Genomic DNA, 22,972 nt, shown 5'->3' with positions numbered 1-22,972 from the left:
TGATATTGGATCAGACAGCCCAACACTGCTTCGTGTGTCAGGTGAACTGACAGACACTAGACTCCCTCCGAAGTACTCACATTTGGAAAGTAAAATGGTACTTCTCTTCCAAAATAGATTTTGTGTTTGGGAAGTAAACAGCCTCCTATTTATAGAAACAGAGGCTTTCCCAGTGAGCACAGGGCCTGGGATGGCTGATCCTTGCACGTCAGGGCTGGGATGAAAACGTAAGACAACATGACAGGATCGCTTCTAGTTGTTTAGGGCGGAAAAAAGTCTCAGGACCTGAAATTCTTTATTTTGGACAAGGCGCTCTTTAGCGTCTTTTATAAGCAGCTCCAGGTGTGGACATTAGGATAGTACTTGCAGAGCATGGGGAGAGTATCCGAGAAATCAGGTTCTGTCGAGTTTTCTGGCTCCAAAGCATCCGGTAACTTAATGGTACGTTAATGAGCGTGCTGTTGAGTGTGGTTCTTTCATGCTGCGTGAGCAGGAAATGAGGTGAGCACGTAATGGAGGAAACGCTCATCCTTGCTCTGCTTACAACTAACTTGAATGTTCTTCCTCGCTTACTGTGCTAAAATACCTGTATAATGTCCGTAAGAATTCATCTTCAGGGCAGAATTATTTCTTCTGTTCCTAAATGTCTGATCATTCCTGTGATTTGGTTTTCAAACAGGACCGTGATTTGGGACAAGAACAACATCACCGCACAAGGCTTTCAGGATATAGCTGTGGCTATGGAGAAGTAAGTGTGAGTCAGGCCTCTGTCTGGAAAAACACACAGGACGCAGTGGGGTCTGCCAGCCGGGGTGGGGTAGAGTACCGCCGGACTGGGAATCAGAAGGCCCGGGTCTCAGTTAGCCGAGCTCCTAACCAGCCACGGAGCTGGGAAAGCATGGACTTCCTTCCGGTGCGAATTGCTTCCTGTGTTCAGTGAGGGCAGGGATGCGCCATCGTGAGGATGGAACGAGACCACGGGGCAGGGGTCACAGGATGGCCCACGTGCGTTCTCTGGTGGCTCCTTGTTCTATTTCCATCGGGTTCTGCTTTTTTTCTTTTTTGCCCGTTACAACTGTGAATCCAGTGAAGAGAAAAAGGCTGAGATCCAGAAAATGAAATTGAGGTGGGGCGCCTGGGTGGCTCAGTGGTTGAGCGTCTGACTTTGGCTCAGGCTATGATCTCGTGGTCTGTGAGTTCGAGCCCCACATCAGGCTCTGTGCTGACAACTCGGAGCCTGGAGCTGCTTCCGATTCTGTGTCTCCCTCTCTCTCTGCCCCTCCCCCACTCTCACTCTGTCTCTCTGTCTCTCTTTCAAAAATAAATAAGCATTAAAAATTTTAATAAAAATATTTTTAATGAAATTGAGGAATGGCAGGCTGATTTGTCTCATTACTATAAAAGGCTTTATTACCGTAGTAACTAAAGTCTGTGATTATTATTAATTGTCAAATTTAGTTTCCCAGTAAGCGAAATGAGGCAATAATACAGAGATGGCTGGAAGGAATTCTAGAAGTCTGGTGCTTTGCCAGCTCTTCAGCCCTCATATTGTATTCTACAGACAGACATGATCAAAGCAGACATAAGCATTAGGAAGGAGAGGTCACAAGATGCGAGCGGGAAATACGGAGCTAGTAACATAGAAGCTAGTCCCCTGGGGAGGAGGCTGGCGTCCTCATTATCTGAGGTTTTCTCTCAGGTTTCTCTTCATGCATGAGGCCTCCTAGGTGGGGGCCTCATACCCAACATGGCATCATGGATACAACCCTGGGCCTGCAATCCAGATCCGTCCGGTCAGTCCGTGGCTCTGGCATCAACAGGCCTTTCCTCCTGAGCACAGCGCTGTGCCCTTCTGATTGATTCTTCTTTAATAAAGTGGGAAAGTCCGAGTAAATCACCCTGAGTGCCTTCCAGTTGTAAATCCCCAGGTTCTGATCTAGCCAGGGGGTCAGGGTTGCTGCCCCCACGGGCTGTGCCCATGGCTGAGGCAGCCTGCATTCGGCCCCCGGAGGCCTCCAGGACTGCAGGGCCGCCTGTAATCACTCCTGCCGCACCACAGAGCCTCCGAGTGGAAAGCTTTATTTACAAGCAGTGGCACTTGGGTGCTGAAGGCACAGTTGCCGCCCGGGTAGATTGCGGCGCTGCAGGATTTGTGGGAAGCCAGGGGCGTGCACCCCCAGCACCCACTGTCTCCAGAGCAGGAAGGGCTCCCCGGGTCACAGTCTGTTCGGTGCACTGCGCTCTGAGACGCCAGTGGCTCGAAATCCCATTTGGTTTAAAGAAAGTGTGCTGTTCTGGAGTGTGATTGTGGTGGGTGAGGGGGAGGAACGTCCACGGCCGCAAAGGATGTGTCTGTTGTCTCTTCGCTGTCTTTGGTGAGCTCTTAGATGAAAAAAAAAAAAAAGACCAGTTTTGCTAAAACAAAGTTAAGGTCAACATTGAAGTGGTAGAAATCATAGCCTTTTTCTTTCTGTTTTAATAATTTCTTTTTTGTTAAGTTTATTTATTTGTTTTAAGAGAGAGAGAGGGAGAGAGAGAGAGGAAGAGGAGAATCCCAAGCAGGCTCCACACCACCGGCACAGAGCCCAACATGGGGCTTGATCTCGGGAACGGTGAGATCATGACTGGAGCCGATACCAAGAGTCGGACGCTTGACCACCTGGGCCGTCCAGCACCCTGTAACAGCCTTTTTCTTTGCTGGTTCTTTTACGTTAAGCCGTCCTAAGTGGGACCGAAGCACATCTTTTCCATCAGATAACAGCCATATCGATGACTGCTGTTATTAGAATGATTGCTTCTTTTCTGTTAGTTTGTCATGATTGGTACCTTATGTTAGGAATCCGTCGGTAATTTATCCTTCAAGCAGCAGCCGCCTACATATCCCCAGGAATCATGTTGTGAGTGTTGCTTGGTATTTAGAGACCTAGGACAAGGCAGTTGTGACGGTGCGGTCCCAGTGCTCTGGAGGAGCACCCCACTTGTCACCACGTGACACAGAGGTCATTGTCCCTGAGTGTCCTGCGGTGGGAGTGGGCAGGGGGCTTTGGGCTGGGAGAGAAGAAGCTTCTCCAGGGCTGGCTCGAGGTCTGAGCGCAGGTGTCGGTGGTCACCGGGCACCGAGCGGCATGTAGCGTGGTCAGGGTCGAAGGTGAGGGTGCAGACTCAGAGATCAGTGGTGTTTCGTCAAACGAAGACGACTCCGTCTTGCGCTCTGGCGTTTCTCTGGCTGGTCAGCAGCGGGAGGATAATATACGGACACGATTTTCCACCATGGCTTCATCTGGAGTGGAGAGCCCTGTGACCGTGGCCGTGTGTGAATCAGATTCTGGGGACCTGAAGAGGTCAGGGGGTAGAGCCGGGCGGGAGGCCGTAACAATACGGCTTTTATAAGACCATTGCTGGTTTTGGGCTTCTTACGTGTGTCAAGGGGCCCAGAGCCGAGTCAGACTATTGTTGTGGCTGCTGATGTCCTTGCTTTGCAAGCAGATGCTTTGGTTTCATTTTTAGTTTTTCCCCTATCACTCTGGGTCCGGCCATCACACATTGTCACTGTGGTGATCCAGGTACTTTCCGAGCCATCGGTCACTAAAGCTGATGTAGCAAGTTGCTGGCAGACTTCCCTCCTGGCTTTTCTCTCGGTCCATCTTTGCAGTCCCAGGTTGAAAATCTGGTTTTGAAACCATCAAAGCCAGATGCCTGACCGTGTGTTTTATAAAACCCGCCAGCTGACGAGGTTGCCCGAGGTACCGTGCACACGGGGACTGAAGAAGGCTGACCTGTAATCTGGGGTCCTAAGATAGTCTGTTAGCTTAGAATTTTCTAAGACACTCTGGCAGCTGTCTCTGGGTTTTAAAAAAGAATCCTGAATTAAGGTGGTAGGATGTTACTTTTTTTTTTTTTTAACATTTATTTGTTTTTGAGAGAGAGAGACAGACAGAGCACTAGTAGGGGAGGGGCAGAGAGAGGGAAACACAGAATTCAAAGCAGGTTCCAGGCTCCAAGCTGTCAGCACAGAGCCTGACGTGGGGCTTGAACCTACGAACTGTGAGATCAAGACCTGAGCTGAAGTCGGACACTTAACTGACTGAGCCACCTAGGCTTCCTGGTAGGATGTTATTTCTAAATAAAGATGACTTTCTCCTTTTTCTAGGAACTACACATTGAGATTTATGCCAATTCCTATGTATGATGCGTCCCAAGCTCTAAAAACAAACCCTGAAAAAACAGAAGAGGCCTTGCAAAAGGTATTGGAGATTTAATAACTTAATTATAATGAATTCGTATTTGAATTGAGTTTTCTTTATAATAATTCTGAACATATGAACAGTACTTTGTATTTTACAAAGCTTTATTCACGTTAGCCTATATTCTTGGGATCGTAACTGGCAGTGCATGACTAAGGGAGGAATAACACAAGAAAGACGAAAATTGGGCATGAAATTTAAGTGGAATAATATCCTTACAACATCAACCTGCCAGAGCTTATGCACAGAGAACGTCTGGTGCGTCCTTCAGAGAGTGTGAGTTGCTGAATGTCAGCTAGCACAACCTTTATCCTCAGCAGCTAGAACCTTCCCTCCTTGTCAAGAAATGTAGGATATGAAGGAGATCTCTTTTTACCATCTTTGCTTATAAATGTGTCTAATCCCATGCCCATTCCCACCTCCTTTCTGACACCCCCGAAGGGTGATCAGGATCTCCCCCTTGAAAGCCCAGCCATCTGTGGTTCCCGTGACCCCACCATCTCTGCCTGAGCGGGGAACTGGCCCTGGAAGTCATTCTCTCGCTCTGCCATATCTCCGTCCTTCTCGTTCTGTGGCTGTGGTTACCCTTCTCGATTGTTACATATGCTCAAGGATTTCCCATCCCAAGCAGCCGACCCTGCCTTCACTATGGTGGTAGCCAGGGAGTCTTTGAAATCTTTCCTCCCTCTTTGTCCTCTCGTCTGGTGGGACCCTCCAGCCTCCCAAGCTTGACTTTTCTGTCCTGCGTCTTCCATAGCCACACACGGGCATCAAATTTACAGATCCTATAGCAGCAACCTCTTGGTTAGCTCTGTTCCCCTCTCTTCATATTAGGGATGCCCGTGTTCAAACCTCATTTCTCAGCAGGATCATTACCTCCTCTTGGCTGTCAGAGAGAGCCACCTTATTTCACGACACATTGGAACGACTCATGTCGTCAGCCCAGATCTCCCCAGTCCATCCCCCCCACCCAGTGGCTTTTAGAATAAAGCCCGCTCTCCTTGAATTGGCATAAAATTCTGCCCAGGATCTGCTTCCTGTCCCCTGCCACCTCATCTCCTACCCGCCCTGCCTCTTTGCTTCATTCTGCTTCAGGGACCTTGTTAGAGATGCAGGTCCGTGGGTCTCAGAAATCAGGAGAGCGGTGGGGGGATCTCAGCAGCCTGCACCTGCACGAGCTCTGGTGGCTGCAAATCTGAGAAGCCCACTCTGACCTTGGCGGTGCTCGCACGTCCTCACCCCTGTGCGGGTCTACAGAGATTGAAGGTGGGTGTCTGCTCCTCGGGAGCCTCTTTCCTGCCCGGGGTGGGGGGCTTCTCGGAATTCCTTGAGCTTGTCTGTCACTGGCTTTGTGCTGTCATGGCAGCTACCAGACTCCGTGTATTGTTTTTCTCCCATTGAAGCAGAGTCTGTGTATTTTTCATCTTTTTAGATCTTTCAGCAGCTCGCACGGTGCCCGGCCTGCGTGTTGGTTGCTCCTCAGACTTTGTTGAATAAAAAGGAATAAGGTTAGGGGTTGGGGGCAGGGAAAGCTGTGATGTGGCCTCAGAAATCACCCAAGAGGCATATTCAGAAGATCTGACTAACTTTCAGCTTTGTGACTCCTGTAAGTTACTGAATTTTTCTGAACTTTGGCTTCCTCTGTCTAAAACATGCAGCTAGACAGCAACTATGTTTAGCTGACATTTAACATACAGTTCATGCCGGTGTCTGACACTGTTATAAATGCCTTCCATAAATTAACACTGGTGATCTATAAAATAAATCCTTGAGGTAGGTTTGTTATGGCCCCATCTTGCACACACAAAAATCGAAAGGCAGGATGACCAAGTAATTTGCCTGTGGTGCCGACAGGGACCGTACCAGGTAGCATATGTGAAAAGCAATTTATAAACCACAGAGCAACATAAAAATGTCAGATGGCTTTATATTTTCCCCAAAGATATTGGCAACTTGTAACAAAAGACACAGCCTAGAGACACCAGGCTTCCGGTCTCAGATTTGGTGGGTGAGGAGCTTGGCACCGTCACTCCCAGCTTCCCAACAGGAAGAAAAGCCGAACAGACACGAGATCAGTGACTCCTTAGATCCGTCAGAGAATCGAGGCTGCAAAGTGAATGGTCCCCCGGGAAGCTGGGCGGATGGGAACATGGATCTCGATGAATCAAAGCTGAGGGCAGTGCACCAGGGGCAGGCGATATGGGGCTGGGGACTCAGGGGAACACTTCAGCAGCAACTGAGGACTTGTTGGAGGCTCAGTGTAGACAGGCTGAGGAGTTCAAAACAGGGGCCCAATCTTAACGAGGCCCTGACCCTCTCATGGGCTTCGCCTCTAAGAGCCCCACCAAGTTATCACAGGAAAGACTGGAGAAAACCCTCCTCCTGTTTCCGGCTGGGACAAAGGGGGAACCATTTTGATCTCCCCCCGGAGGGTGCTGCTGCCTGGCACTGAGGCTGGCACTTACCTGACCTAGTGGAAGGGAGATTGGTAACCCAGCCCCTCTAGCCTTCCTGTGTCACATAAGGGAAGAACACAACAGGGCCAAGAAGCACTTTGGCAGGTCACAGTGCAGGGACTCGGGCCCACTGAACCCTAAACTTGATCATAAGATTATAGAATGATCCCCTCCCTAACCCTCACCACTCCATCAGGTGTGGTAACTGTGGATTACAACCGAGCAGACCTGTAGACACTCTGTTTAAGGAGGGGTTTCTAGGGAAGCCCCCGAACAACTCGGGAGATAAACACAAGGGCATGGGAAGAAATTAAAGTCTCTTGTGCACACGGCTGCAGCAGACATTTGGCACAACCCAGCTTCTCTCCAGATTAACATAAAATAGCACATTAAAAGCCTGAGTGCCTCAGTTCGTACTACCAGATACATCATATCGAGTTTTTGCCACAAAAATTCCAAGGCAGGAAAAACAGTATGAAGAGATAAAGCAAACATCGGAGCCAGACTCTATGTGACACAGGTATCGGAATCACCAGAGAACTTAAAATAAGTGATTAGTATGTTGAGGGCTGTAGTGGAAAAAGTAGGCAGAGAGAGAGACTCTATGAAAAAATGAATAGGACGTAACTAGAGATCAAAAACACTGTAACAGAAATGAGAAATGCCTTTTATGAGCTCATTAGTGGCCCGGACACAGCTGAGGAAAGAGCCGTTGAGCCTGAAGATGGGTCAGTAGAAACTCTCCCAAACTGAAAAGCAAAGAGAAAAAAAGAATGGGGGAGGCACCAGAGCAGAATATTCCTGAACTATGGGACAGTGACACCCACGGAAGGGGAATGTGAGAGGAAGAAGAAAGACCGGGGAATGGAAGAAATAGTTGAAGTCATAATGGCTGAGAATTTTCCAAAATTAGTGACGGACACCAAACCACAGACCGAGGAATCTCAGGGAACACCAAGTAGGATACATACCAAAGAAATCGACATGTAAGCCTGTCATATTTAAACTGCAAAAAAACCAAATTCAAGAGAAAATCTTGAAAGAAGCCAGACAAGGTGGAAAAACACCTTACATGTTGAGAAATAAGGATAAGAATTATATCAGTCTTTGGGTCAGAAATCCTGCAAACAAGAAGAAAGTGGACTGTGGAGCGCCTGGGTGGCTCAGTCAGTTAAGTGCCCAACTTGGGCTCATGATCTCGCAGTTCGTGGGCTTAAGCCCCACATGGGGCTCTATGGTGACAGCTTGGATCCTGGAGCTGCTTCAGATTCTGTTTCTCCCTCTCTCTCTCTCTGCCCCTCCCCTGCACATGCTCTGTCTTTGTCTCTGTCTCTCTCAAAAATGAATAAACAAAAAAATTTTTTTAATTGAAGAAAGAAGAAAGTGGACTGAAATATTTAAAGTTTGAAAGAAGAGAATCTAGCAGCCTAGAAACCTGGATCTAGCAACATCTTTCTTCACATGTAAGGGAGAGATGAAGGTGTGCAGAGATAGCAGTGTTGCGAGGGAGAGATGGACGACACTCGTTTAAGGAACCTGCCACACTTGCAGAGTGTACAGTGTTGTGTGAACGTGGACATGGAGCAGTTGCAGTTTGCAAAGTCTAGGGCAAGGACTGAAAATTTTTATTTTATGTTTAAAATCATTTTAATGTTTATTTTTGAGAGAGAGAGAGAGAGAGAGAGAGAAACAGAGCAAGCAGGGGAGGACCAGAGAGAAAGGAAGACACAGAATCTGAAGCAGGCTCCAGGCTCTGAGCTGTCAGCATAGAGCCCGATGTGGGACTTGAACCTATGACCCATGAGTTCATGACCCGAGCTGAAGTCGGACACTCAACCAACTGAGTCACCCAGGTGCCCCTAAAAAAGGGGAAAATAAAAGAAACAGAACAAATATAAATACGTCATAAGCAAATATGTTGATTATAGAATTTGTGTTTTGGGGCACCTGGGTGGCTCAGTCGGTTGTGCATCCAACTGTGGGTTGGGTCATGATCTCAACAGTTTGTGAGTTTGAGCCTCACATCGGGCTCGCTACTGTCAGCGCAGAGCCCACCTCTCTCTGCCCTGCCCCTCTTGCATGCACGCTTGTGTTCTCCTTCCCTCCCTCCCCCCCCAAAAAATAACCATTAAAAAATAAAATTTGTGTTTTGTTAAATGAAAACTTGGTATTTCTCATTTTTTCCCTGTAATACTTACTATACTCTTATATATTCAAGCTTTCATTTTAACAGAACTCTGTCCCCTAGAAGAAATGTGCCCTTTAATTTTACTTTGCTAACGAACAATATTGTGATCCTGGAACTCAATCTTTATAAGTTGGGTGTATATATATATATATATATATATATATATACACACACTGAAAGATTGCTATATTGAAATGCAGGTCTTTTTGCTTTTTGTGTTGCTGCTAGTTTCAGCTTTTTTCAGCAGTGAGACTGAGGTGTCAGTAGACTCTAGATGGTCTTCCAAGTCACTGCTGCTGAGGGGACTGGCAAACACAGTAATGACACTTTGGACTCTACCCTCCCCTCCATTTGACCTCAGTCAGGGCCTCTGTCCTCAGCCTCTGGGAGGCGGGTTCTCTGTCCTTCGTCTGGAAGGGAAGGAAGGTTTGCCCTGCTAATCCAAGATGGTGGACGCTTTCAGTGGGCATGTGTGTGTGGTTGGTATTAAAGTGACTGAAAGAGTGTTACTTCCTTCTCCTTGTACGGCTTTTAGAAATGAGCTTTGAATATTTTTCTGAAAAGAATTCCGTCCAGGCTTAGTGTGTGCAGCACCATTGGCGGCCCTGGGGAAGGCCCTGGAAACACAAGGGCCAGCCTTGGGTGCCTGGCCTACATGAACTGAGCCTCCTAAGTAAACAGGCTGTCAGAACAGCCCCCCTCCCCCAGCCGGTGCTTACTGAGACCAAATGTGAAAGAATGAATAACAAAGCAAAAGCACCCAAAGCTGGAGCAAAAACATTTGCCGCAAATCCGTGGTGATGTCACCTTGGAAAGAGATGACTCTTTGGAAATTAATGTGATAAAATGCCCTGGTCTTAATGTGTCACTTTAATGATGTTTCGTTTCAGGGATCTTTTCGTTTTTATAATTCCCTCATTTATGTGTAGTAGAACGGTACATTTTGTTCTGCTTTATGGTTTCCAGAGATGGTAGTAATTATAATCTGTATTTTAATTGTCCCTAATTGGTATTAAGTAGTAGTCGTTTTAGCATATGGAAAATTAAAATGGAAGTGTAATAATACTGACAGTCTCACAGTTGTTGGAAGTTTTTAAACGGGGAACTCCGGTGACGAATTAAAAGCCAAATGGTTAAGTGGTGTTATTAAAAACAAATGAAAACAACAACTGAAAAAAGAAAACCCAGATGGTGCAATTACCCATCTCAAATCATTCTTTACGGACATCTTCCGAGGTGTCCGTCACTTTCCAGAGTTAAGCCTGCTGTTCTTGTCCAACATATGCCCGTTCATGCTGTCCTGAAACACTTCATTTCAATCCACTTATCATTCGTGTGTTTGAATTTTTAATAGGAGACTGTGTATAAAAATACAGAAGGCCAAGCCACTTCAAGGATTCTTACTTTCTGTGGAAATCTGTTTTCTTATTTTCTCAACTTTTGCTAAAATCGGTCCCTTTTTTGAGCTACATGGATTAATAAAACTAGTGTGTGTCTTCGGGTTGTGCCAGCCTGTCTCCTTCGAACTTGTGCCTCCTTCCTCCTTTTTTTCCTTTAAAATAGAGAGTTTTCTCAGTGCTGGTGGATTCTGCCACATAAAGGCCGAGAGATTCAGACGGGACCCTTCACACACCTTGGGGATATTTATTTAGCTCTGGAGCTGTTGAGCGGTTAGAGCAAGGAGTCACTGGATGGGGCCCCACCCGTGCGAGCGCTGAAACCCTTGCGATCCTCCCCAGCCACCGGGTCACGAGAAAACACCCCCGTTACCTGCAGGTTACATTTCGAACTCGGACGCCAGGCATGCATCCCAGTGACAGCCGGTGTGCCGTGTCCTGGGGTGTATGGGGTCAGGGCACCGGTGGGGCTGTGAATCTGTGCTTTGGTTTCAAGTTCACACCTGGCTGTGTCACCTGTAAGCTCCTCTCCGCTGACTCCACACGTGTCCCTGAGAGGTCTGTGTGCTTGGTTTTCAGATCGAGAACTACCTGCTCCGGAACCACGAGACCAGAAAGTTCCTCCAGGAGCAGGCCTACCGTCTGCAGCAGGGCATCGTCAGCAGCACCACGCAGCAGGTGAGAGCGCCGGGCTCGACGGGCAGGACAGGCGACAGCGGGGCCCCGGGATCCCTGTCTTTTGACTCCTCCCCGGCCGGACAGTAAGGACTGGTTTCTGAAAATGACAAAAAACTGAAGTAGAGTTTAGGGGAAGATACAGAGGGAGGAAAATGTAGGCTGATTCTAATGCTAACAGTGCACTTTTAGTTGCTGATGATTTTGTGCCTTTTAAGATTATCAGTAGGTGTGTTTTGGATTTCCGCTTGGGATTCTGTCTCTCTTTCTCTCTCAAAAAAAATAAGTACACTTAAAAAAAAAAACACACAAACAGGTGCCAGAGAGAATCAAAAGGCTCTCTGACAAGGGAACTAGACCCATTTCTTAGTGCCCATCCCATTTACTAGAAGCAAGTGAGATGATGTCATCAAAACTCAGAGGGGCTTTATTCTGGACCATCAGCTCTACACCTACCCTTTCTGTCAAACAGCTCTGAGGACAGATAAAATGTATTTAGACATGGGCAGAAATTTTACAGCAATATTCCCTATGGAAAAAACAAAAGAACGTTCTTTGAGGAAATTCTCCAGCATGGCAATGAAAAATCAGAGTCTGCAAGATGAGGTATAAATAAGACTGCAGCAGAAATGAAATCCCTGAAGTTACAAAAGCTTTTAAAAATTGCCCCTTTGGACAATCCGCTTGGAGACGCTGGGTTAAAAGACACAGGATTACATTTCTTCCTCTCTGTGTGTGTTCCGTAATTCCGGAAGCGCACTGGGCTCCGTCGTGAGCTGCCGTAACACAGGCGTCTCTTGCTACAGCGCCCCTCCGGCTTCGCCCTGGTTCACGGGGGGTTCTGCCCATCCAAAAAAATTACTGCAGCAACCTTTCATGCTGATTCTTAAAGTGAGTTCCGTGTTCTCCGCCTGGAGGAGACTGTACACAGGAGGCGAATGTTCAAGTCTGTGTGGGAGGCGTCGGTCCGAGTTCTTTGAGTCATTATGTGGCCAGTGTACTGCCGCCTTTTCTCTCTGGGGATTTCTTAGGACGTTATGATTAGCAGTTTGCAGACACAATCATCAGTTCGGTACTTTAGGAGAGATTTATCTCCTTCTTCTTATCGAAGTTTCTAGAAATCTGAATACAGAAGGAGTAGACCCTCTGTGACTAATGTCCCTGCCAGCCGCATAGCCAGTCCTCATTCCCAGTGACACCGAAGGAAGGAAAATGTAGTCAGGAGACCGTGGCATCTCGTACCTGCCCCCGTCCGTCTTTGTTTAGGAGGGACATCTGGAAGACCCCGCACCCTCTCCGCTCTCTGTCTCTTCTCCACCCCATACGCTCTCTTCACCAGGACTCAGCAGACCTTTTCTTAAAAAAAAACCACGTAGTAAATATTTTCGGCTTTGCAGCCTGGAAGGTCTTCCCTGTGTCTGCTCCACTTCGCCGCGGGAGAGCGAAAGCCGCCGTAGCCCATACGGCAGTGAATGCGGGGGCTCTCCCAATAAAACTTTATTTATAAACACGGGCCTAGAATTGACCGTCGTTTGCCAAAACTGGGCTCCTCTCACTCTGCAGGTTTTCTAACCCCGAAAGGAAAGGGAGAGGGCAGTGTTATTACCTACAGCTGTTTACCCAACGCAGTCTCTTCTCACCCCACACGTCATTTCTATGCTTCCTTTCCTGACTCTTTGCTACGCTGTCACTCTGCGACCTTGCCACGTGTGTCCCCATTTGTGGACTGAAATGGCTCTCTCAGGGGTCTTGGTCACCAAGTCCCTGAGCTCTATCTCCCTCTTCATCTGCTGATGAGAGGAGGCAGGCCAGTGTAGACAACCCAGATTTAAGGACAGGCTCTGCCTTCCCTGTGGGTGTGAACTGGTGTTAGGTACTTAAACCCGTGCAAGCCTTGATTTCCTCATTGGTGAAATGGGGAGACGATTCTGAAGATGCTGGCAGTGTTCCCTGAGGTGTCCCCGCCGGGGAGCCATTCATGTGTGTGGCTACCATTACTCACAGCGTCACAGCGACTGTCATCGTCACTGCCGACTGCCTCACCTTTCATAAGACTCGCTGCCTGGTTCATTGACAGTGCGCTGTTCTGCATGTCTTTCTGCCGCTCTGGGTTCTTTTTTATTTTTTAATTTTTTTTATGTCTTTATTTTATAATTTTGAGAAAGAGAGAGAGAAAGACAGAGAGCGAAAGGGGAAGGGGCAGAGAGAAGGAGACACAGAATCGGAAGCAGGCTCCAGGCTCTGAGCTGTCGGCACAGAGCCCGATGCAGGGCCCGAACCCACAGACCGCGAGATCATGACCTGAGCCGGATTTGGCTGCTCAACTGACTGAACCCCCCAGGCGCCCCTCTGCCGCTCTTGGTTCTTCTCCCTCTCCTTTCTACAAGACTCTTTGCCCTTTCATCTTCCAAATGCAGTCTAAGTTTTGTACTTAGTGCTCATTTCTTTTAGCTATTCCGTCCACTCTTACCATTTTAATGTTCTCTTCTGTGGAGGACTCCTGGGTCCATCCTTGTTTCTTTCCAGAACATTGTATCTTTTCAACCACTTGTTCGGCGTCTCTGGGATACAGGGTCACTAAGACGAAACTTGGCCTTGGAACTCCCTACTGTATCGTTTACCTTTGGGGCATCATCATTCACAGAGGCCAGAACCCTCGGGGTCACCTCGGCCCTCTCCTTTGACGAACCCGTCCAGTGGTCGCTGTGCGTGTGTGTCGACCTTCCACGTGTCTGTGCACTGGTTCTCTCTCCGATTCCATTGCCAGCCTCTTGCTCGGGGGTTTTATTGGCCCCCTCCTGCCCCTTCTTTTACAAGTACAGTGGGAAGGGCCGCATCCACCTGCGCCGTCCCTTCTGCGGTCTGCAGCCTGTGTCCTCTGCACGAGGCAGGGAGGCCGAGTCACCAGCAGCGTCCAGCGTGAGGATGTTTAGACCCTTACAGTTGCGGGAGGAGGAGGGGACAGGTGCCCGCTGCCTTGACCACTGTGTTCGGTCCCCCTAGCCTCCACCTGAGTCTCATGTGCCTTGCCTACCACGTTCGGAGTCTCGTCTCCCACAATACAAGAACCCTGTTCCGAATCAGGAAACAGATGTCTGGACGTGCCATTGCTTATGCTTAGTCTTTTGCTTAAAACTCCTGTCTGTTTTCTCAATCTGTGCAAGTCTTTCATGACCCGGTTGAAAAGACACCTTCAGCCTCAACTAGATGTGACCCCTCCCTTGGCTAAAATCTTGTACCACTTTGTATCCTTCCGGAACGTGCTGAATCCGTGTTTAGCGGGATCTGTCACGGGCGGACACTACTGTGGGAAAAGGAGCTTCTAGTGAGCAGACGTGGGTGCCCTTGTGGGTACTGTATCATGTAGCACATTACAGCTGGTGTCCCTGTTGATTGTGAATATTTCTCTCCACTTCTAGGCTTTTAAATTGCATGGTGGCAAAAGGCACATCTCATTCGGAACTGAATCTCATTCTGTTTTAGGAGTGCAGTATCTTTCTCTTAAATTGAATAAAGAAGTTAACATGGAGGGAGATAGAATTTTCCGCACATACAGTATTTGCTGGAACTGAGAACAGTTAGAATAAGTGGAGCACAATCAGAGATGGCATTTATAACTAACAGTTCTAAGTCCTGAACGTGGGTTCTACAGCCCAGTAGATCTGAAAAAGCCCAGGTAGTCATCGGTAGGTGTGACATGAGTTCATGGTATGATTTAGCTGCAAGACAAGCCAAGATGACCTGTCACATTAAAGTATACTTTGTCTTGTAAGGACGGTGCTTGTCCTGTTCAGCTTACCAATCCCCTCCTCCTGTGTCACAGCTTACTCTGTGGAGGGTGTCTGTTTCATGAGTGGGATGGAAGAAAGAATCCAGAGAAGGGGCTTGGGGTGGGGAGAGGGTTGGGGACACTAAAACTGTCACCATGGTAGAATGGCAAGAGGAACCGGAAATTGAAGCCTGAAGACAGCCATCTTAGGGGAGAGAAGATAGCTGTGTTCAAGCATGTGTAAGACAGTCGCATGTGAGAACTTGTGACGATTGTTCAGCGTGTCCTCCGGGGGAATCATGGGGCCTGTGGGAAGGACATGGGAAGACAGATCGGGACTCAAAAGAGACTCTGGTTCAAGAATGGTGGAACCCGTTTCCTCAGAAGGCACTGAGCTTCTCAAAATGGCGGCGGTCCACAGCTTTCCCAGGCTGCTGGAGAAGAAGGGGAAGGTCAGAGCCTGGGAGCCTCAGCCTTTCAGCTTCTAGTCTCCATTCTTGTTCACATTTGTGTACCTTAGGAACTTGAATTTGAACTGATAGTCAAAATCCTTAGTTTTAAATTTGCCCTCCGTGTAATCATTCTGTGTCGTCTCCTGTGGGTTCACTTTCCCGGCCTTTGAGCCCCTTGGTGGGGAAGCATCTGGGCGTGATCTGTCGGGCTGTTCTAAACCTCAGCAAGCCAGTTCAGAAGCCTCTTTGAGACTTGTGAGGTTGTGTGTCGTATCTGAGTTGAACTAAGTTTTTATGTTTCTTTTGGACATAATTTTAAAAGTTCCACTTAAAGCACATGGTGTGGTGAGTTCATTGGAAACTTGTCTCCTCGGAGACTGCCAAATGGCATACATCTCAGGAGTCTCTTTGGTCTCCTGATCATTAAGGACGACCAACTTAGTCCCTCACCCACCTGCCTCTCAAACTAGTCTCAGGTGGCCTCGGACATGTATCAGTTCCTTCCTTCGTATGTGGTTTATTTGTCTCGTGAAATTAAGTATTCCTTGTTGGTAACATATGAATTATAGATGATTTTCTTTGCCTCAGGAAGCACAGATCAATACAACAGTGAGAAGAGTTACAATTTACATCAATTAAGAAGATTTTTAAAAACATACAGCCAGTCCTCTGCGTGGCATTGCGAAAATGCAGAAAGTAAAGATCTCACCGCCTACAAGCTTCGCTTTTAGTTAGAAGCATTATTCATAGAACCTCTTTTCCCTGTGGGGGCTCCAGACGCCCCACTTCTGCAGTAACAGGAGCTCAACAGTAATGTTGACATGTTTGAGTGGGGTTATTTTACAGGGTTGTCCCCATAAGAGACTGGAAAGGAAGGTGGGGGAGATGTTACAGAAGAGGAAGGCAGGCAAGATGTAATCAGATCTTAAGTCTTCTGAGCAGTGCAGTGAGATTTTTATTAGTGCAGGATTTCCAAAGGGGAGCCGACGATGGCTCCCTATAGTCATTATAGAAGATCATTGAAAATAGAACAAGCATGAATTTAAATAAAACTAGTGCTAGATTGTCACCTCTGCCAAATGGATTATCAGATGGGGTGAGACTCTAAATATGCAAGGTCTCTGGAAGAATTAATTATTTTTTAAGAACAGGAAATAGCCTGCAGTTCTGATCAAAATACTAGAGGAACAAATACAGTAATCTTAGCCTTCTGTGGTATTTTTTGTCTACAGTAGTGATCTATCACTTCCCTTTGGGGTTCATGTTTAAGTCCATGGAGTAACTGAAAATAATTCAGATGCACTTAACCTGGGAGAGGAGCGTTAATGGAATAGAAACTAAATGTTCATAACTTGATCGTTGCCTGTGTTAATATAATAAACCCTCAACATGCTTTTGGGGAGGTGGCTTTTAATTTATATGGAAAAGTACCTGATTAGAATTGAATTAGCTTTAAAAATAGTAATTTCCACGGGTGTTACGATGCTGTAATATTGAGACCAGGTGACTGTGGGCACCATTTTGTAGTCAGTTCAGCCACCTCTAAATTGCACACTCTGTTTCTCTAAGTACCTAGCCCTGTGTCTGACACCGAGGGCACTCAATAAAATTAATGAAGGAGAGTTACTCTCTAGCTACATGTGACCGAGTAGCCACGAAATTCTAAATCATCAAGAAGTATGCACTTTGGTTCTACATGTTGCGTTTCCTGAGGCAGGAAGGGGGAGTGCAGTCTCTGAGGTGTTGTACTGGAGTTAATGCTGCCTATGTCTTCTTATAGGAATAGATAAATGAATAATTGGCTGTATGCTGCCTTCTTGAATCTTCTGGTTAGTAGGCATTTTTGTCTCATTCTGTGTTTCCTCCCATCGGAATGTCGGCTGTGCTGACTTGGATGCTGGTTGCCATTTTGACGGCGTGTTTCAGATGATTGACCGAATATGTGTGAAAGTACAGGACCATCTCAACTCTTTACGAAACTGTGCGGGAGATGCTGTCCAAGAAGATTTAAAATCAGCAGAAAGGCTCATGCGTGATGCTAAGAATTCTAAAACGGTGAGTTTCTTATGTAATAAGAACATTTCTTTTAATTTCGATTTTAGAAACCAGTTCCATCTTTTTTTAATCTTTCTACCCAATTTCGAGGTTAGTAACAAGGGGCAAAGTGAACAGAGTTCCTCATCGCTTCCTTTCTGTGCCCGGGGTTAGTCGCCGGTAATCATCACACAGAATGAAACATAGAGGAGAAGAAAAAGTACAGTCAGGCCCCGAGTAACTGGGAGGTAGAGCCGTGGTTTCAGCAACAACTCACTTTCAGTCATTCTGCTTCCCAGCTGATCGCATGAAACTCCCCTGTGTCGCCTCTAAAGGAAGCTTCTTTCAAAGTAGAATTTGGTTCCCAAAGTGTGACTTCGTGGAGAAAGGACAAATGGGGGATCAGAAAACCTGGGGGCCTGGGCCTGGCTCTGCTCTTGAACTCACACCATCATTGACTGTTACGAGCAGGACATTCGTCCCCAGAGAAGGACGTCGAGTGGCACAGAGCTGGTGTACAGTTACAGTTTCAAAGTGGGACCGCAGTTTCTAAATCTGTATAAAGAGGCTTTGATCAAGAATAGATAATCTCTAATAATATTTCTTCACCCTTTTTACTAACTCTGCAGTGACTTTGGTGCTTATTTAATTATGGAGAAATGATCTGTATTTTTATTACAGTTGTTACCAAACTTATACCACGTTGGTGGTGCGTCTTGGGCGGGGGCCACTGGCCTGTTATCTGGTCCAATTCAAGAGACCTTGGAATCAATGGCTGGAGAAGTCACGAAAGTCGTCGATGAGCAGCTGAAGGTTTGTGGTTTCTGTTATGTTGGAAAATGAAACGGTTATGGCTTCACCATGACTTTCATACCACAGCTATGTACCTTCTAGATGAGTGTGTGTGTGTGTGTGTGTGTGTGCATGCGCGCACACACGCATGCCTATGCACCTGCACGTGTACACACGTGGTAGAGATTGAATGCTGTGCTTTTCTAGCTTAAGTTTTAGAATAAGTTCTTACATAATAAGATCAAGTGACAGCTAGAAAATTCCATTTTATTTTTGGTGGCAAACCCCTAGATGTACTTTACCATTGCCGTGGATAAGGGAACGATGGATTTCTGTGTACGAGGCAGAAAGAGAAGCCTGTGTGAGGGAGAAGCACCGCGGCTGCAGTGGGCGTCGAGGGCCAGGAGGCCGGGAGCTCCGTCCGCGGTGCCCCGTGTGCGGCTGCTTTAGAGCTGCCCGCTCGGCAAGGCGGGGACAGTCCTTATAAGAAGCTCATTAAAGGACAACCATAGGGATTTAGATGAAGTCACAAGGCACTCAACGTGGCAGAGACTTGTTCACAGGCTCCCCGGCTGAAAACGTCTCTGAACTGTAAGGGGACAGAGTAACCAAAAACTAGATTTTTCTTTAAAACAATTTTTTTAATGTTTATTTATTTTTGAGAGGAGAGGGAGGGGCAGAGAGCGCGGGAGACACAGAATCGGAAGCAGGCTCCAGGCCCTGAGCTGTCAGCACAGAGCCTCACACGGGGCTCAGACTCATGGGCCGTGAGATCGTGACCTGAGCCCAGGTCAGACACTCAACCGGACTGAGCCCCCCAGGTGCCCCAAGCCACCCACGTCACCATTTTTCTCAAGGTAGCTTCAAAAAACAGCTACAAAGAGAAATGTTACCTCCAGAAAGTTTTCATCATTTCTAATCTGCCTGCTCAAGGATGCCTTAAAAAAGTGTCTAAATTTCTAGAATTAATTTGGTCTGTGTTCTTTCAAGAACAAAACTCCTATGGCTCACTGGGATTTTATGTGGGACTCAGTAATAATTTCACAACGTGCTGATTACTCTGCTTGTGAATTAAATTAATGAGGGAGAAAATGTGGATTATTTAGGAGTTTAAGCCCCTCTTGTTTTCCTGTGCACATAACGTGAGAGCCCCTTGTGTGTTTCTTTTATTTTTTTAACGTGGTTATTTCGAATCCATTCCGAGTAGAGACAAAGGGGCGGGACAAGGACCACTGACCGGTTGATAGATTCCTGCCAGACCATTTGTTATCTAACGGTTTGTCCTCCGTGAACAATACAACGTGTAAGGATACTATCTTCTTGCTTATTTCCTTCTGACTTACAAAATGAAGCTCAGTCAGTGAAACATTGAAACAGTGCTAACAAGTATAAAAGAAATGAAAGTAAAAATCACTTGAAATCCCAGAGATAGCGTCATTCTTAATATTTTCGTGAATTTCCAGACATTCTGTGTCTGTACGCACAGTGTTACATCTATGTGATTATGCGAGAATACTCTTTATGTTCGGTACAGTGTCATGGATACGATCCAAAGAAAGCAAACGAGCACTATCATTTTAATGGCCACATAGTATTTCATTATATGGCTGTACTGGTGTATTCAGAAACCTCTGTCCACCTGTCTGTCCGTTACCTTCACACAGAATGCTTCACTTCTGACCCTTCTGGTCCCCAGAGGTGTGGGAACTTGCCCACACCACGCAATTCTCTGTGACCCCAGCTGAGTGTCCTGCAACCTAACTCAGTTCTGACTCTGCCTCCCCAGAGAAGGTTCAGACCCCACAGGCTGAGTTCAGTCTCACAAGACTGGTCTCACCCCTAATTCAGATGCCAACAGGAAGTCTAGGCTGTCCCCTATGTTTCTGACCGATTGGCTATAATTGAATCAGAGGTTCCCCAGCACCCTCCTCGGGTGGGGTTAATTTGTTAGAGCGGCTCACAGAAGGCAAGGAAACACGTTTACCAGTTTGTTCAAGGATGCGATGAAGGGGGTGAACACGCACACGGAAGACACGCACAGGGCAGGGTCCTCTCTTAGAGCATCACCTCCCCACACCTCCGCGTGTCCACCAGTCTGGAAGCTTTCTGGAATTTTTTAATTTTATTATTTATTTTGAGAGAGAGATAGTTTGAGCCAGGGAGGGGTAGAGAGAGAACCCCAAGCGGTCTCCCTGACGTCAGCACAGAGCCCGATGTGAGGCTCGAACCCATGAACCATGAGATCATGACTTGAGCCAAAATAAAGAGTCGATGCTTCACCAACTGAGCCACCAGGCGCCCCATCCTTTGGACTTTTTTTAATAGGTAGTATAAGTCAAGTAATTTTATTGGCCATTTGTATTCTTTTCTACGTTGCATATTTGTATCTACTGTCTAATTTTTCCCTTTAATGTCTGTGCGAGAACGCTTTATGTACCAAGAATTGGCTGGTGTCTAAATTCACGTCCAGCAGCCTCTGACGGTCTGTCTCAGCTGGTTGAGACCACAGGGTGCCCGCCATCCCTTTGTCCCATTTCCTTCTCTGCGCACTGTGTGCTGGCCGTGGACTCTGGCCTCTCATTCTTGGGAGGGCATAGAGGGCAGTGTCTTCTAAAAGTAAAAGGCTTTTGAATTTTTAAAAGCCTGAAATAATGTAAATATATTTAGGACCAAAACTATTTCTCTGTAAATAGACATTCCCCACCTTTTCTGATGCTGGCCTTCCTGACCTTTGTCGGGCCTACCGGGTTCTCCATGACGGCTGCGTATCTGCGTGTGAGAATGCTGCTCTCTGTTCTCGGGTCCCTGCAGCCCAGCTCCTCAGTGGCCCGTGTTTTGTATTTCCCCCCTGGCTTGTTTTCTTCACTCTTCAGTCCCTTTGCATGTTCCTTTCCCTGTGGGAGTATCTGGCAGGAATCGGAACAAATCTTCAATCACGACTTCTTAATTAAAAGTTACTCATTAGTTTCCTTTTAATTGGGTACAATAGACCACCTTCAACAGACTCTAGGCAGTTTACTTCCTCTCTGTTTCCTTCCAAATGGACCTCATTTTACTCTTTTTAAAACAATTCCCATTTGTCTATTTATACAGCCTTTCAGTGTCTTGATTTTCTTAAAATGATGTAGGAAAAATGTACTTTTATTAAAATCCATATTAACTTTTTTACTAAACTACATGGGCCTTTTTTTTTTCAGTACTATGACTTTTTTTCCTAAAGAAGTCTTTCCTCTCTTTCTCAAACTCTTTCAAATTAATGTGTTACACTTGCAAAAGCTAAGGTAGATGGATGATTTTGTAGAAATAAGTTGTTCTAACAGTGGACTTTAAAACAATGGGACAGTAGGGCTGCGTTGTACCCCCAAGCTTGCTACAGCTCCGGGCTCTTGGCGGGTCAGCTGTGTCACTCGTGTCTAGACGCTGTCCTGCACCAAGGACAGCAGTAGACATTTTGTATGTTGGGTAAGAATGAGTTCAAATAGCTCTCTCAGCCATCTTTCAAAAAATATCCTTTCAGGAAAGCAAAAGAAATGGCCGAGTGAGCCTGCTTCTTAGCAGACTTCCTGGAAGAGAAGAACACCATTAAGTTTGGAGAAATCCCTTCTTTGAAAAGAGGTGCTATTTTCCCTGGACTGGGCTGTTTTAGGGATTTTACAGCGACAACTCTCCTCTTGTTTTCCCTTTCTCTGATCCTATCATTTATTCCTGGAGTAATAGTAGATGAGTAAGTGGGATTTGTATGTTTTTACATAAAAGAAACCTTCATTTTCCACTTCTGGACTTAAACTTTAGAGTGCTTGTTTTGGCTTTAGAAATCCGTGATTCACTCCCAGTGCAGCCCGTGAAATACGTCACTGGTAGATTTCAGATTTACGAAGGAAATGAGGCCTGAGGGGTGCCGAGGGCATTTTCGCAGGTATTAACGCAGTTTGGCTAAAAGAGTTCTCTGAGTTTTCTCATTTCCCTATACTTATTTTCTAAAACAAAAGAAAGATTTCAGGGTCCTTTCGTGTGGACATTATATTCACTTGTAGTAAACTACAGCAAGTCGTTGGCTCACTGCAAGCATGTGGAAGTGTAACCACCATGTTAAGGGTAGTCACCCAGTTTATTTTACAGATACTATGCAGGGTTTCAGGGTAGTGTTAGTTATTTTTACAGTTAAGAAATAGTGATCCTCGTAACTATCATTGGGGAGACACATGCAGAGTGAAATCTGGTTATCACATCTCAAATACAGGGCCTACTCGCTGCAAGTTGTGTGAAGGCAGTACAACACGGGCTGACGAAATGGAGACTGGAACGAGTGACGAAGTTCACCATCAGCGTAATTGAGATCTCCAGGAGGAAGGAGAGGACAGTAAAAGGCAGCCATTGAAGAGATAACGGCTGAGAATTGCAGGGAATGTGAAAAGACCAGAATCTTTCAATTCAGGGAGTCCCGTGAAACCCAGCTCAGACAGATAAAAGCAACTCCATGTCTACAAACACATAATGAAAAGTTAAGAACATTGAGAACAAAGAGAAGATCTTGCCAGGAGCCAGAGGGAGGGCAAAGCCATCTTACTGTAGAAAGACCCAAAGTAAGACTGACAAGACAGCTCTGAAACCAACAGTCAGTGGAAGCCAAAGACGATGAAAGAATATCTTCATGCTGCCAAGAGAACATGTAGAACATATAGTGTAAACCAAGAATTCTATATCCAGCAAACCTAATTTTTAAGACTAAGGATGAAATGAAAGCATTTTCATCCAAAAAAACCTGAAATAGTTTACTGTAACTAGACCACACTAAAGAACTTCTATCGACTCCACCAGAAGCCTTCTAGAACTGATCAATGAATTCAGTAAAGTCACAGGGTACAAAATCAATGTACAGAAATCAGTTGCATTCCTATACACCAAAAATGAAGCAGCCGAAAGAGAACTCAAGAAACTGATCCCATTCACGATTGCACGAAAAAC

The 22,972-nt window shown here is 46.4% G+C and overlaps 1 protein-coding gene across 1 annotated transcript in view; it reads left to right on the top strand.

Moving 5' to 3' along the window:
* CARMIL1 (capping protein regulator and myosin 1 linker 1) overlaps positions 1 to 22,972 on the top strand; it is a 298,331-nt gene that overhangs the window by 199,612 nt on the left and 75,747 nt on the right. Inside the window, exons 22-26 of the mRNA XM_029944967.1 lie at positions 680 to 748; positions 4,151 to 4,244; positions 10,865 to 10,963; positions 17,108 to 17,236; positions 17,897 to 18,028. Coding sequence (XP_029800827.1) covers positions 680 to 748; positions 4,151 to 4,244; positions 10,865 to 10,963; positions 17,108 to 17,236; positions 17,897 to 18,028 — 523 coding nt within the window. The remainder of the gene's footprint in view (positions 1 to 679; positions 749 to 4,150; positions 4,245 to 10,864; positions 10,964 to 17,107; positions 17,237 to 17,896; positions 18,029 to 22,972) is intronic.

Source organism: Suricata suricatta, chromosome 7, assembly GCF_006229205.1.
Source record: "Suricata suricatta isolate VVHF042 chromosome 7, meerkat_22Aug2017_6uvM2_HiC, whole genome shotgun sequence".
In the NCBI taxonomy this organism is placed as follows: domain Eukaryota; kingdom Metazoa; phylum Chordata; class Mammalia; order Carnivora; family Herpestidae; genus Suricata; species Suricata suricatta.
Note: the sequence above shows the minus strand (reverse complement) of the source record. Positions and strands in the feature narration are given on the sequence as shown.